This window comes from Emydura macquarii, unplaced genomic scaffold, assembly GCF_026122565.2.
Source record: "Emydura macquarii macquarii isolate MOO-44397 ecotype Brisbane River unplaced genomic scaffold, CSIRO-AGI_Emac_v2 contig_2636, whole genome shotgun sequence".
Lineage (NCBI taxonomy): Eukaryota > Metazoa > Chordata > Testudines > Chelidae > Emydura > Emydura macquarii.
The window spans coordinates 11,663,446-11,679,265 of NW_027132773.1; the positions used below are offsets into that span (position 1 = coordinate 11,663,446).

A 15,820-nucleotide genomic window follows, 5' to 3' on the forward strand; every position below is an offset into this window, starting at 1 on the left:
ATACTGTCTGATGTATGACATCACTTTATAGTCTTCCTGGTTGATTTGACTAAGGCTACTGCTGGGATAATTTACATGAGGGAGAGTCTAATAAACAGAGAGAGCCTAACCTTCAAAAAAACCCCAAACAAATGTTGCCTTAACATCAGGGAGGGGAGAAATTGCAGGCATGGAAAAATGGCAGATCCTATTATTTTACGGGCTCTGCAGTTCTTGCTGCTTTCTGCAATATTCAGTAAATTCTAAGCTTTCATTTTTAGAAAAAAAGTAAGTTTTTCTCTTTTCCATTTTGTTGATACAGCCACTGCAGTGTAAATGGATAGAAAAACATTACCGAACAAATAGCAGCAGCAATGGTGAAAACTCACTCCTACTACTACTTTTGGGGAGTGTACTCAAAACCTGGAATCAGATTCATTAGCCATGCCCAGAACAAGTGCAAAGTGGAGTGAATGCTTATGCATTGTTGCAAATGCTCATCAGTTTGAATAAAGCTTGTGCAAATCTAGCCCTTAGACAGCATAGCAAGAGTGATAAGTACACTTTCTGAACTGAAACACAGAAAGCCTTAACTCAAATATTGGTAAACAACATATAGAAGATCAAAACTGAGCAAGCTTTGAGCAAGGCTAATCACTGTCTCATCCTCCACCATTTGATTTTGTAATGCTGAAGTGCCACTGTTGACAGTAATGTTCATTTAGCTCTCCAAGTGAAATGCCATGATGCTCCTGTGGCTAAAAGTGCTAATATGATCATTGGATGTATAACTAAGGGAATACTGAGTAGGAATAGAGAGGTTATATTACCTCTGTATTTGACACTGGTACCACTAATGCTGGAATACTGTATCCAGTTCTGGGGTCCACAATTCAAGAAGGATGTTGAAAAATTGGAGATGATTCATAGAAGAGCCAAGAGAATGATTAAAGTATTAGGAGACATGCCTTGTAGTGAGCTATACAAGGAGTTCAATCTATATAGTTTTTTAAACAGAAGGTTAAGAGGTGACTTGATCAGAGATTATAAGTACCTACATGGAGAACAGAAATTTGATAGTAGCATACTCTTCTGTCTTGAAGTTAAAGGTTTAACAAGCTCCAAAGGCTTCAGGGTGAATCTAGACAAATTCAGACTAACATAAGTGATGAATTTTTTTACAGGAAAGGCAATTAACCACTGGAACAATTTACAAAGGGTCATGGTGGATTCTCTATCACTGGCAATTTTTAAATCGAGGCTGAATGCTTTTCTAAAAGATCTGCTGTAGTTCAATCACAGCTATTGGGCTTGAAGGAAGAATTAGTACAGAGAAGTCTTATGGACTGTCATGCAGAAGGTTAGACTAGATAATCACAATTGTCTTTTTTGGCCTTCAAATCTATGGATCTATAATTGTTTCCCCCTGTAGGGTTCACCACTCACAGAGGTCAAAGAATGTTAATTGTTGGTTAGCAGATATGCACAAGAATGCCTACTGTACTGCTTTATTGGGCACTAGCTTGGTATCATTTCCCATGCTCCTGAGATCTGATAAAGAGAACACAGAAAAGGGTCACTGGTGAAGAGTTTCTCTTTCTTTCTCCCCCTCTCTCCTCTTCTCCAGCTCCCATCTCCATTCCTTCTTGCATGATGTCCTTACACTTGGAACAGTGTTCCTCTTCTTGATGCCAAATTACTACCTCTCTTTTCAAATGCCACATTAAAAAATTATTTTCCAAAGGACATAGTCCATAATCAACCTTCATAATTGTAATCAACCTTCATATTTTTGTGTGTCTGTAATGCTTAGAAATAGGGTAGGGAAGGTGTATTATATGTTTGTATAGTACTAAGCTCACAAGCTCCCTGAGCCTCCTGACACCAAGCAATACTTAAATAATTTTTTAAATCTAAGAAAAGTCCCAGGCAAAAAATGTCAAACTGGAGTTGAAGGTATAAAACCTGGATACTAAAAGCTATGGTTACACTAGACAGAACCACTAGAAATTAAGGAAATGCAGTTAGAGTCACCTAAACAATCTTACTCTGTCTATATATCAGAATGTCTTTAGAACAAATAAATACCAGGAGCTACCATCCACTATTGCTTAATTGCACAAATTACTCTAAATATTGAGCACCTACCCAGCTGTATCACTGAATGCTTGTCGATAGATCACTATTACAGCATTTAAACTGAAAAATACCTCTCTTTACAAATCACAGTGAACTATACCCACTTTCTTTAAGACCATATCCAGTCATCCAAGAGAGACTTTTACAAAAAGGCGTTCCCAAAATTGAGCACATTCAGTACAATAATTCAGGAAAAGTCACTCGATGTATGCAGGTTTTTAAAAGTGTTAGTTTTCCTGTACCACATATCATTGATATATAGCCACTGTATGCCACTTTTCTGATCCCTGATTCTGGGGTTGACCAATGGCTGGTTTGGCCCCAACATAAGTTAGAGCAGTCCTGAAGCTGCTCCAATTTAAACTGGCCTGCTAAAGCAAAGGAGCCATTCTGGGTGTGTGTGGTGTGGTGGATGTACACCAGTTCCAGGCTGCCTGGGCATTCTGTTCAGTGTTGCTACCTCTTGCTTTTTTTGTGAGTGAAGGGATTTTGGCTGGGCTTGAACTGAGTCTGGCGATGAGGGAGAAGTGCTAGTCTGCTAGTGAATTTGAGGTCTGCTTTTGGGGGAGGAAGACCCGTTTGGTTGGCTGCCTCTCCCGCTTGCCTGCCTCTTGGTGCAGAGCAACCAGAGCTGATGTAGGAAGAGCTCCCTCTTTACCCCTCACCCCCAGCTACTTGAAGTTATTCTCACAGGAGGAAGTAGAAAGAGCTCAGCAGCTCCTACTTCCTCCTACGAGCAGTTGAAATTGTTCCTTTGCTCCTTCCCCCTGCAACACCAGGCCTGGGAAGGAGTGGGTGTGTATGAGTGAAGATCCCATGGAGCTTCTCCCCCTCCCGCAAACTGAAAGGGAAGAGGGGACCCTGTTGCAACTTTCCCCTCCCAAGCCTGAGAGAGGGTGTGTGTGAAGAACTCCAGGAAGAGCAAGGGTGAGGGCGGAGGGGATGAACTGCTGAGGGTTTGGGGGCTGGGTGGCGTCAGAACTGAAGCGGGGAGCAGGGGATGAGGGCTAAACTGATGTGGGGTCTGGGGAGCAGTATTGATTTAGAGGTTGGGAGCAAATATAATTGGTGGGCAGTGGATGGGCAGAAGTGGGAATAAGAGCTTTTACAGTGGGGGCTAGAATTACCTAACTCACTAAATTTGGGAGAGTGGGCAACACTAATATTATCTCTCTCTCTCTCACTCACACACACAAACACACACACAGGATGGGCAGGGGAAGTTAAAAAAAAACCAAAACAAGACACCAAAAAAACCCATAGGATAATCTTTAAAAAAACCCTCATTTTTTGGGTAGATTCTGATTTATGATCTCTTGAGGGGTCCAACTCAGGATTTTTGATCACTTGAAGTTGACAGTACTGTACTTCTTCTCGTTGCCAGATTACTATCCTTCAAATACCGCCTTAAAAACTTTTCCACTAAACTAGTAATCTGGACCCTAATCATTATGTAATTGACCCAGTGCTTTCCTGAATAGGTGGTTAAACATTTTTATGACCATGGCACAGACACAGCAACCTAAAGGGGACCCAGTGTAACAGAAAATGAAGTCCATGATGTTTATGACCACAGGCTACAAACTTCTTGAAATCCTTATCAGGATCTCCTCAAACAAAGTCCTTAATCAAAATGGCTCCATTTTACACATAATGTGCAATGGGTTGAAGAAGGCTGGAGGGGCATGTGGGCAGAATTAAGGTTTTAAAGTGGCCATCACAGTGTATTTCCATGCTTAATGAAGATCTCTTCCCCCCTCCCCCCTTTGAAGCATAAACGTTGAACTTCCAGGCTTTTCAAGCATTTGTGCTTTGCAGACCAGTACAATGGACTCTAAAGTATATTTCTTATTGACACATTTCCTACCTTACCTTCAGAGTCACAGAATGTTTTGGCTGGGGAGCGTGTGTTTGGCTGGCCAGGACATGAATACGCTTTGAGATTCACTCTGATCTGTAGGTTTATGTAGTTGGGAGTGATTATTAGTATTGCTAGTGTTTCCTTTACATTTTGTGGTGCCTGATTGTGTGTGTGTGAGACAGCTCAACTCATTGGCCAGGTCCCTGCCCCAAGGGGGCGGGCAGTCTCTTTGATCGGAGGTCCTGGGATGGCCACGGAGTGAGTGAAGCTGGCATGCTGCTCCTCGCTTCCCCACAGGCTACGGGAGGAGGGGGAGGAGGAGAAGAAGAAGACAAGAGCCGCCCTCGCCCACCCCGGCGCAGAGCGAGAGCTGAGAGTGAATGCCAGAGTTCGGGCCGGGGAAGCGTGGAAGCGGCTGCGGGGTGGGCAGCTTCATGAAGGAGTAGCGGGGAAGGGAGGAGACAGCGCAGGGGCGCGAGGAACATGAAAGAGCCGAGCAGTGCGGGGTCGGCCCAGCCGGGTGGCGGCTGCTGAAGCGGGCGCTGCTGCTGGAGCAGCGGTGGGGGGCTCCGCGGCGGGGCGCCCCCGGAGCAAGCCATGCGGGTTGCGAAGTGGCTAGCGGGGCTGCTGTGCCCGCTCTCCCTTCTCATCACCAAGTCCTGGCAGGTCCGATTTCACCCCACACAAGGTGAGCGGGCAGCAACAAAGGAGGCTGGGCTCGGCACCGGCAGCTGGAGATGACACCGCGCGCCGCTTTCGAGGAATTAGCGCGCGCGGGGCAGGGGATGGAGGCGCAGCCGGGCACACACGCGCGGAACCTCCTCGCTCGCGTGTGGCGTGCCCAGCCCACGCGGAGGGCAGCGCTGGCTCTGGGGCTGTGCCGCTGATGTCAGGAGCAGGGCGGCCAGGATTTCACCCTCGGTTTGGAAGTGGAGTGCATGTTTGGGGGAGGGGTCAGCATGTGCCAGGGTCCTGTTGCTTGTGTGCGTGTTTGTGCGCTGTGTGTAACTGGAATCAAGTGTGTGTGTGTGTGTGGGGGGGGGGGTTGTGTGTGCCTGAGTGTGTGAGGTGCAAAAGGGAGTGGGAGAGACTGTGTACTAGTGCCTTATGTGAGTGTGTACTCGTAAGTGGGGTGCATGGGTGGGGAGGCTGTGGCGCATACATGGGTGGTGTGGGTGCATAGGGACTGTGTGACAGGGAGCGCGAGGGGAGGGAGGGCAGGCTGTGTGTGGTACATACCCCCGGCCCCCACACATACTAGGTGACCACATGTCCCAATTTTATAGGGACAGTCCTAAAATTTGGGGCTTTGCCTTACATATGCACCTTCCCCTTCCCCCCCTCCGCCCACACACACCCTGTCCTGACTTTTCACACTTACTTTCTGGTCACCCTGGCTCTGTCTTGCACCACGGCTTCTACTGGGGGCATGTCAATGCAAAGGAAGCATGTAGGGCAGTCTTCAGCCTCTGCGGTGGCCTGCTAAACATGTTGGTGGCACATACATTATGTGTGGACATTTGGGGATGGGTAGGAGGAGGCGGGCACTGGTACTTACAGTATGTCTGAGTGTTTGGAGTGTGTATGCGCTGATGGTGGATGTCTCCTGGAGAGGAGACACTGAAGGAATTCCTTTGGAGACCCAAAGGCTCCTTCCTGACCCATGTCTCCTCTTCAAGGTAGATGACCCTATAGGCAAATGTTGGATAAAAGTATGGCTCATTTCCACACTGTTTGATAAGGATGGGCCTCTTTCTTTCTGTTGCAGACACCTTAGTGAAACGACTCTCTTCCTACGAGATAGTCACACCTACCCGAGTGAATGAATTTGGAGAAGTTTTCCCTCACACACACCACTTCAGGAGGAGGAAAAGGAGCTTGGAGCCTGCTGCTTTCAGGACCCATTACCAGCTCAGTGCTTATGGGCAGCTCTTCCAACTGAATTTGAGCATAGATTCAGGCTTCATTGCTGCTCATTATAAAGTGATGCATGTGGGGGCCCCACAGGAGCAGCCCTCCTCTGACTTGCGCCACTGTTTCTACCGGGGACATGTCAATGCACAGGAGGCACATTCTGCAGTCTTCAGCCTCTGTGGTGGCCTGGTAAGCATGTTGGTTATTGCTTCCCATTCTCCTTCATCCATGTCTTTCCCTGCCTGAGAGAGAAAGGCAGGGCTCCTTTGCAGCAGAGCTAAGTCTGAAATTCTCAAGCACTGTTTGAGGTGGCTGGTCATGCAAGGAGTAGGTGTTGGGTTTGACAGTCGTGCTGTCATGATGATTTAGTTTTGGCGGGATATACACATACCATTTTCATAAGATTTACTACAGGCATATAAAAGGATTGTTTGGTATGGCATTTTAACACAGAAAAAAACTGTGCTTCAGCAACACAATAAACCTTTGTTTTGATTAAGTGATGATGGTGAAGCTTTTGATAGTCTCCCACAGTATTCTTATCAGCAAGTTGAAGTATGGGTTGGATGAATGGACTATAAAATGGATAGAGAGCTGGCTAGATAATCAGGCTCAACGGGTAGTGATCAATGGCTCGATATCTAGTTGGCAGCTGGTAACAAGCGGAGTACCCCATGGGTCGGTGCTGGGGTCGGTTTTGTTCAGCATCTTCATTAATGATCTAAAGGCTGGGGTAGATTGCACCCTCAGCAAGTTTGCAGATGACACTAAGCTAGAGGGAGTGTTAGATACCCTGGAAGGTAGGGATAGGATACAGAGTGACCTAGACAAATTGGAGGATTGGGCAATAAGAAATCTGATGAGGTTTAACAAGGATAAGTGCCGAGTCCTGCACTTAGGAAGGAAGAATCCCATGCACAGCTACAGACTGGGGACCGACAGGCTAGGCAGCAATTCTACAGAAAAGGACCTGGGGTTACAGTGGATAAGAAGCTGGATATGAGTCAGCAATGTACCCTGGTTGCCAAGAAGGCTAACGGCATATTGGGCTGCATTAGTAGGAGCATTGCCAGCAGATCCCGGGAAGTGATTATTCCCCTCTATATGACATTGGTGAGGCCGCATTTAGAGTGTTGTGTCTGGTTTTGGGCCCTCCACTACAAAAAGGATGTGGACAAGTTGGAGAGAGTTCAGCGAAGGGGAACAAAAATTATTAGGGGGCTGGAGCACAAGACTTATGAGGAGAGGCTCAGGGAACTGGGCTTGTTTAGTCTGCAAAAGAGAAGAATGAGGGGGGATTTGATAGCAGCCTTTAACTACCTGAAAGGGGGTCCCAGGGAGGATGGAGCTAGGCTGTTCTCAATGGTAGTAGATGACAGAACAAGAAGCAATGGTCTCAAGTTGCCGTAGGGGAGGTCTAGGTTGAATATTAGGAAAAAAAATTCACTAGGAAGGCGGTGAAGCACTGGAATGGGTTACCTAGGGAGGTGGTGGAATCTCCATCTCTAGAGGTTTTTAAGCTGCAGCTTGACAAAGCCCTGGTTGGGATGATTTAGTTGAGATTAGTCCTGCTTTGAGGAGAGGGCTGGACTAAATGACCTCCTGAGGTCCCTTCCAACTCTAATCTTCTATGATTCTATGTAAGTCAGCATTAAACATTATATATTATGTACAGAAGGGTAAGAAGTAAGGAATAGTGAGGTGGGTTCCTGAGATAGCTCGGGAGAGACTGGTGCCTGTACTATTCCTTCCCCTGCTTCCACAAATGCTACATATGCTTCCACAAATGTAGGAAGAGAAGGGGGAGAAGAGAAGCTCCCAATGTTCCCTGTGCCACAATCATCCAAATCTTCAGCATTGACTCACGTTAGTCTGATCATGCTTCCATTGAAAACCTCCTATTGATTTCAGAGAAAACAAGATTAGGCCATTTATATACTGAGCTAGTGAGAGTCATCAAGCTAAGTACATTGGTTTTACTGTATTTGCTATTCTGACTGCCAACCTTGGCTACAAAATATGAGAACTGGACTTTCCTTTTTACTTAAAAAACATGAACAACCCAGCACTGTTTGAAGATGTACATGAGCTTCTCCTTTTGCCACTTTTATCAATTACTTGTGTTTTTTCAGGGTGATAATACTGCTTTATTTTAAAAACGAGGACAACATTATAAAGCAGTTATTTAAGTTATCCTGTATAACGTTGGTATTTTATAGATCAAACATTCTAAACTTATGAGAAAATTGTATCTCAAAACTAGGTAATATCAAGAAGTAGGTATTGACACATAGTATATTTTTGTCTTAGTTAAGTGTTTTTGTTTTTGTTTTATTTTTTTAACATATTGTAGATGTGGTAAAGGAGTAAGATATAGGGCTTGCCTACACTTAAAACACTGCAATGGTGTGCTACTCTTCAGGAAAAACACTACCTATGCTGATGGGAGGGATTCTCCTTTTGGCATAGGTACTCCACCTCCCCAATAGGTGATTTAACTGAGGTGCTCAGGGGTATGGATTTATTTACACCTCTGAGCGATGTACTTATACCAACCTAATTTCCAATTGTAGACTAGGCCATAGAGTGATAGCTATTATGTTCGTTAGACCTGCCATCCAAGCACAATGTTGTAAAATAATATTTCCCTTTAAAAATATGATTGTGTAATTGTTCCCATGTTAATTTAAGATTAGTTTGTGTACAGGCCTGGTCCTGTACAGCCATGCAGGGAAGTAAAAGGAGTAAGGCTTTTAGGTCTGGGCATTGGGGAAGAACAAGTGCTGCATACCTTATACATTTCCCTATGAGCACTTGAGCGAGGAGGATGTAGTTAGCTGGATGTGAGTGGGGGGATTATGCAGCAATTTACAAAAAGCTGTGTTAGCATAGCAGTGTTAAAAGGGGAGGATCCCCAAAGGAATTGTACTTCAGAGCGATGTATTTGCACAATTCCTTCTAAGTGCTCCTTTTGAGATGGTGCAACCGTGTGCTTCCCTATCCTCAGATCTGAGCCTGCAGACTCAGTCTAGCCCTTAGATGTTGGCTACTTGGACTGAAAAAATAAACAGTCCAGACCAGAGATTACATTAATGTGCATACCCAATCTTGCTTTTGAAGCATCCCTAATAAATACTGATTTACATAGTTAAAAAAAAAAAAAAATAACAACTCAGCCCCAAAACAAAACCCTACCAAAACAAAACCCTGTACTGCACACACAATTGTCCGTCTGTGGAGAGGATGGGAAAGAAAATGAGCCACATGTGTCAGATGTTCATCAGGTTGCTTAATGTTCTATGGAAAGGTGCTCAGATTAGGTTAGTATAATAAACTACAGCAAATAGATCTTAGAAGTTTTGAAACTTTCTCCTTTCACAGCTTTCATTGTCTAGGAACTCCCATTCCCTGTGAAGCAGCTTTTCACTACTTGAAGGGACATTACCAACCTGAAAGTCACAACTATCTGGAAAATGTGTACCTATTGTACCTAACGTAATATGTAGGCTTATTGGAACTGAAAGAAGAATATTTTTCCTCAATTCTTTAGTTTATTTGTGTTGGTTGTTGAATATACAATCTGTGTCATGTATAGTTTTATTCATTTAAATGGGACTAATCGTGGAGAAAGTAGTACTATGAGTAAGGATAATAGAATCTAGCCCTTAGTTATTTTGCAACCCTTTATTGTAATTATACTGGGGCAAATCCCCTTTCTTAGGGGGACTCATTTTCTCCCATGTTAAACCCAGTGACTTGAGCCTAGCATGTCTAAGTGAAGGGCAGGGGAGAATTTTCCTTGTTTTAATTCCCAAGAAATCAGAAGTGAGTGAAATTTCAGAGGCTGCTTTGATCCATGTGATAACAATTATGTTCTCCAGTTTCACATCTTTCAGGGGAACTGTTTTGGACCAATGCTGTAAAAGTTAAGGGGGAAAGACAGGACTTAAAAATGCTACAGGAAAATTAAAAATAATATTTTAAGAATTGCTCTGAAGATCTATACAATGTGCCTGACAGTGATCAGACGTTTATTTGGTAAACCTGGTACTCAGTACCCACTTAATCACTTATGCACCTTCCTCTACTTCCCTGACTTCATCCACAACCTTCACTACTGCCTTCCAAGTTCCTGTCCCCTTCCTATTTGCATCCTTGACTCCAGTCACCCTCTCAAGCTTCTGCTTCTCTCTCTGACCTCAGTGTAAGCCCCCTCCCAAAAGCATGTCTGGCTGCACAGTACCCAGGGAACATTGCTTAAAGGCTGTTGACAAATTGTATGCACTTTTGATGTGTTACATGGCAGAGCTTGCACTAAGTTTAGGAATGCAAATGGCAGGGGGCAGTTAAGAGGTTATTAGGGAGCCTGTAGTAATTGCAGGGAGGGAGTCTATAATTGGGAAAGTTGGAGATGCGGTCAAAGGCAGCAGGTTAAGTGGGCTCCCAGACTTCTGATCACTTGCAAGCAGACTGTTTACATCTTTTGAGTGATTTCTAAAATTACAAACTTTATTTCACTTTATTTTCATAAGTTCTTTTTCTTTGGTTTTGTTTTTACTTTTACTGCATTGGTCAATTTTAGCTTCCTACAAGAGTGGGAAACAAGGTCTCCTGTGGATGTCACTGGCTGCATGTGGACCAAAGTGGCCTCTCAAACATTTTCCAGACAGGAAAAACAAAAGCGGTAAAACATTGATTTAATTTTACAAATGGATTGAGAAATACAGGGAAATACTATTGAACAGAATATTTCAATATGGTAGGTGACACAGTTATTTAATAATGACTGGAGTCAGTCTTCAGTTCAAGGTAGTGCCTACCTGAAGAAAAAAAGTGTACAATTAAAAAAAATTAAACTATTTAATGCTGCAGAAACAGTAGGCTCAGCCCCTCAAGGAGTATTGTGCTGTTCCTGAGAGCCACAGGGAAGTGTTGATGGACTCTGGAGAGATCTAAACCCTGCTTTCCGCAGCTGGAAAGATGGGTTGGCCAACTTTTTGCAAATGCTATCCCCTTCTTCCATTGCTGCATAGGACTCCAGGTCCAGTGCATCTAGCGTGGTTCTGCTATGAGGGTGTGGGAAGGGAATGTGGAGCCTTTTGGCATGTGTAGTCCTCGTATGTGGTACAGGTCCCAGCTTGACAAGGGTTCCAATGGTCTCTGTCCAGCAGAGCTTCAGGGTGAAGGGAGGCCATTAGATCTTCAGTTAAATGAATCCACTGGCCATTGGCCCCTTGCAGCACAGAGAAGCAGGACTGGTAGGGTAGGACTGTCAGTTTCAGGAGTGTAATAGTTTTCAGAGTAATTTAATTGTCACCTCTGTGGCCTAAGTAGGGAATTTTTTTCAGCCCTTTGTAACACCCCTCTTCTCCACACTAAGCCTGGCTACTCTGGTTTCAGGAGAGTGGGGAGAATTTGGGCCTAAGTGTTGATTTCCAGAACTTCCTCTGTGCAAGAGGTTTTGTTTGTTTTGTTTTAATAGAGGTCAGTGGATCACCTTTGGGGGATTCTGAAAACAATTGTATCTGCCATTAAGTACGAGTGCAGTAGTTTCTTTTCAAGAAAAGTAAACAGTTCTGGAATTTGTTTTACTGATGTGTTGTTTTTAATTAGACTTGGTTAAAGAATTTGGTGGTGGCCAGAAATTGGTACTAATGTATGCCAGTGGTTAGACTCATCTGGAATTACATTATACAGATAACAGTCCACTGGCATTTGTTTTTTTCCAATTTAATGTAGTTAAAGTACAACAATCCTAATGGGTTAGAATAAATTGGGGTTTCAAAGAAAACTTTTACAGTGCTTGTCACTGGCTGCTAAATTATAATTTAGGTAACATTTAATTTTAACTGACAGGCTGTTGAAAATAGTTACTTCCTAACTCTGAAGAAGAAATCAGTTTGCAGAAACTCAGTTAAGCATATAACCTACATGTGCATCAGTATTAGATCAGATGGGGAAAAGAGAAAAAAGAAAACTGAAATGAAAATGCATCCAGAACAAAGGCATCTCATCCTGCTGTTTGAGAGAGTGTTAATTTTTATAGCTATTTCTTTTTTAATTCACAGACTAGCACAAGCTAGGAAAAAAAATTACTGTCCGCCATTGACAAACACAATCACTTTTTGGACAAATGAAATTTAATCGCTGCTGACATACACTTAAACATTCTGGGTTCATTAGGAATCCTCTATTCTAGTAGATGAGGCTGTCTGGAAACTCAAATCTCCATAATATGTCACTGAAGTACTTCAGTAATACTAGTATTGTCACCCCTTACCAACACAAATTGGCATAAAGAGACAAGAAGTTACTCACTGGGTAAAACTTGTGTTATGTTTATATTTAAGCAAAAAAGACAGGACAGGAATCTGTTCAAGCTCTCCAGACATTCAGTTCAATGAAAGAGAACTGGGAGTTGTATATTTTATTTTTTCACTTGAATTTTTCAGTTGATTTTTCTTCCTCTGCTTCTTTCTCCCTGATTCTCATGGTTTTTTTTTTTTTTTTGGTTTTTTTTTGCTCTCTTTTTCATTCTTCTGCTTGATTTCTTTTCACTGACACTGTACTTCTCATATACTTTTGGCCTGCTTCCTGTTAACTTTCCCTCACTATCCATTCTTGTAGACAAGGCTAATCTCTAACTAAATGAGTTATGTATATGTCACACTTGAATAGGCATTTGTAACTAAAAGATATATAATTGACAACACACATTGTCTCAAGGATCCTCAGTCTCAGTTTGCCTGTTATAGAATGAACAGCACAAATGTTTAGCTCTCAGTTTTACTTTACAATCTTTTGTTAGGCTTGTGTTTTCTTAAACTTAGTCAGCCATTCTACCTAGAGGGGACATTTTAAATGTGGAAAGAAGAATAAGAAGGAAATTATTAAGTGCTTCTTATGGCCATATTGTGTAAGCATGTCTAACAAGATCTCTCTGCCTCTCCTGTCAAAACTCTCAATCATTGTGTATGATGGCTTCTGAGTGATCAAACACATCTGCCTCAACTGCAACCAAGGAAGAGCAATCATCAACAGTTTAAGAGCCAAAAACTCATATGAACCTGGGACCCTAAAGTGAGACATACCCTTAGAGGTGTGACTCTCTCCTTTTTTTTTATTCCCAGAAACTTATCTTTGATAGTTTAAGCCTTTGGTGCCTAGAATGCAGCTGACTTATCTTGCTCTGTCGCTAACAAGAAAAAGACTTATTGTTAAAGCCACCTCAGTCCTGTTAGTCAAAGCTAAAATAGTGCCCACTCCTGGCCTATCTCTTCTTAAATAACATAGGTCACACTTCAAATTACTCAATTCAGAGAAGCTAGGCTTCTGTTATCCCAGTTCTTTAAGACACATCTCATGAGTCCCAAGTGCTTTACATAATATGGATTTATCTGAACCTGGTTTGTTTGAAGAGGACTGCTGACCAGATTAGGTATATTTTGATGGAAAAAATACCTCTCTTAAACCAAAATATCCCTAAACTCTTAGTACAATGAATTCCTAGTACAAAATGGTACTTGATAATAGGTGGTTTGCACCTGATTCTTGTTTCACCCTCATGGATATGAACTAACATTTTAGAAAGTAAAGTTGTGGACTCTTTACCCTAAAGTAGATCCCATAGTTGCAAATAGTTTTGAAAATTCTCTTTTCTGATTGAGGGAAATGTTACTTTTCAAACTTTCTAGGACCAGCATGGACATAGTCTCTGCAGCGATCCTATGGATTCTACTGTCACGTCTATTCTCCGGTTTCATGCAGCCACAATCTTGACTATGTATTGTTGAGCTTTCACCTCTGTATGTGACCCCTCTGAGAGTACACAGATGGATTTACACATATATCTTGTTGCGTCATGACACTTACATGTCATGTATTTATTTTTATTTGGATACCTATGCCAGGCTGTGAGTGCATTAACAAATCATTATATAAACAGTTCATAACACAAACAAGAGCAGAAGAGCAGCAAACCTCATCAGCCAGTCAGCAGAAAACACAGCCCCAATTCAGTTTTCCCCAAACTCCACACACCTCTGCTCTCCCTGGACACTTGTGCAAATTGATAGGCTTTTAAGCATGCCTCAAAGTTCAACAAAAACATTGTTCAAATAGATCCGAGTGTGTATCAGTGGTTCCTATAAAGTTCTTTTGGGTTTACGGCTCATTCCACATGATGCAGTACCACCTCCTGGTTTGGAAGAGACAGTACTTCCTTATCTGCAACACTGCTGTGTGTTTCCTCACATGCAGTTTCACTAGTCATTACAGAGTAGTTATGTGTGCTTTTAGCTTCTGTTCTGAGGAAGTAAACCTACTGAAAGGCTGCTAGGCAGAATTTGGTTAGTTAGAGCCTGACCAGTACTCTGGCAAATTACCATTTACAGGTTTTAAAAAAAAAATCATCCCTGCTTTTCCTCCTCCTCATGGGAATCCTGTTGCTGCTGTCAATGTGCCCTCTCCAGATCTCTAACTGCAACTCCCTACTGCCATGGAACCATTTCATTCTAACATTCTGTTCTGTCTGGTACTAAAGGTATATCAATAAAACACATGGGACTGAGTTCCTTTCTGTGCTGAGATCCATTTGGTGCAGGGTTGGCAACAGAGCTGGCTAGATCTCCCTAGCAATCATGCTCAGCTGCCTTGGCCTTAGTATAGGTCAGTGCAGCTTAGGGGCTGCTCTGAATCACAGCCCAGTCATGCCCCCTTTGTTGGAATGGAGGGAATGGTTGGTGTAGATGCCAGCTCTGCTGGCTTTACATCAGCTGAGGTTTCCTTCCACTGGGAAAATTCACTGATGGGTAGCTCCAGCCAGATTCCAGAACCTTTGCTCTGCTCAGGTGACCTAAAAGGGCTGAACTTTGGGGAAAGAACTGGCCTTTTCTATTTCAGTAGGAATAAAGAGGAAAAATAATCGCACGGGTGTATATCCTGTTATACTTTGACACACAAGTGCATCTGAACTAAGACTGGAAATTGATCTCCCTACTATGTTTATTTGTAAATGTTACTGAACAGCAAAAGAGCTAGTCCGGCCTACTACTTTGTTAACTTCTTGCTCTGGTTTGGGTTGGGCAGTTGCATCCCATACGGTACTTTGGAAAGTTTGGGGAAAGAAAGCTGATTATATGTGTGTACTCACCAAAGTGCTATCTGGGGGCTTTAACCATGCCTAGCACTCCTTAGGTCTTTAAGCTCTCCCTGCGTCCATGCTGGCCTATCCCAACTTCCTTGCAGAATCATTTGTGGAAGAGACCCCTGGTTTCCTCACTTTTCAGATTGCTCCAGTAGTTATTTTCTCTCCTGTTTCAGCCTTCCTTAAGAGTTTTGTTTATCTTGAATCTAACAGTGCTTGTTTCCAAACAAACAATTATCTATCACCATTCCAGATAGCTTAAATAGATCAAACTTCATTTGGCATGGAATTGAAAATAAAGAAAAAATAATAAAAGAAAAGTCCATGCAGAATATTAAAAATAACTAGATTAACACTATTGTGAAAGTTGGTAGTTGGGCTCTGCATTTAAATACAAATTATGAGTTAAGCCAGTGGTTTTCAACGTGTGGTCCACAGATCCCTGGGGGTCTGCAGACTATGTCTAAGACTTCCAAAGAGGTCAACATCTCTATTTGAAATTATTGAGGGGCCTGCAAATGTAAAAAGGTTGAAAATCACTGAGTTACGTTATATGAAAACCTTATGTACTAATAAAACCTTTCATCTTAGCTTCCAAGCTGACAGCTTCCTCAGAGGCCTATCCTGTCCTTTTCTCTGCAAATTTGCATGACATGATTCAGCAAAACGTCTGCAGGGTCAGTCTGTCTCAGTATAGTTGGTATATCTTTGAGCCCATCTGTGTTGCAAAAGCAACCAAATAACAAAACCTGATTACAGTACTCCTGTCTTCCAGCCTAGTT

General features: G+C 42.8%; 1 protein-coding gene across 3 annotated transcripts in view; it reads left to right on the forward strand.

The window, feature by feature from the left end:
- Positions 1-4,033: 4,033 nt before the first annotated feature.
- Positions 4,034-15,820, forward strand: part of ADAMTS20 (ADAM metallopeptidase with thrombospondin type 1 motif 20) — a 156,039-nt gene continuing 144,252 nt past the window's right edge. For all 3 annotated transcript variants that reach the window (XM_067564179.1, XM_067564180.1, XM_067564181.1), the window contains exons 1-2: positions 4,034-4,667; positions 5,748-6,082. In XM_067564179.1, the coding sequence (XP_067420280.1) occupies positions 4,577-4,667; positions 5,748-6,082 (426 nt within the window). In that variant the 5' untranslated portion in view covers positions 4,034-4,576. The remainder of the gene's footprint in view (positions 4,668-5,747; positions 6,083-15,820) is intronic.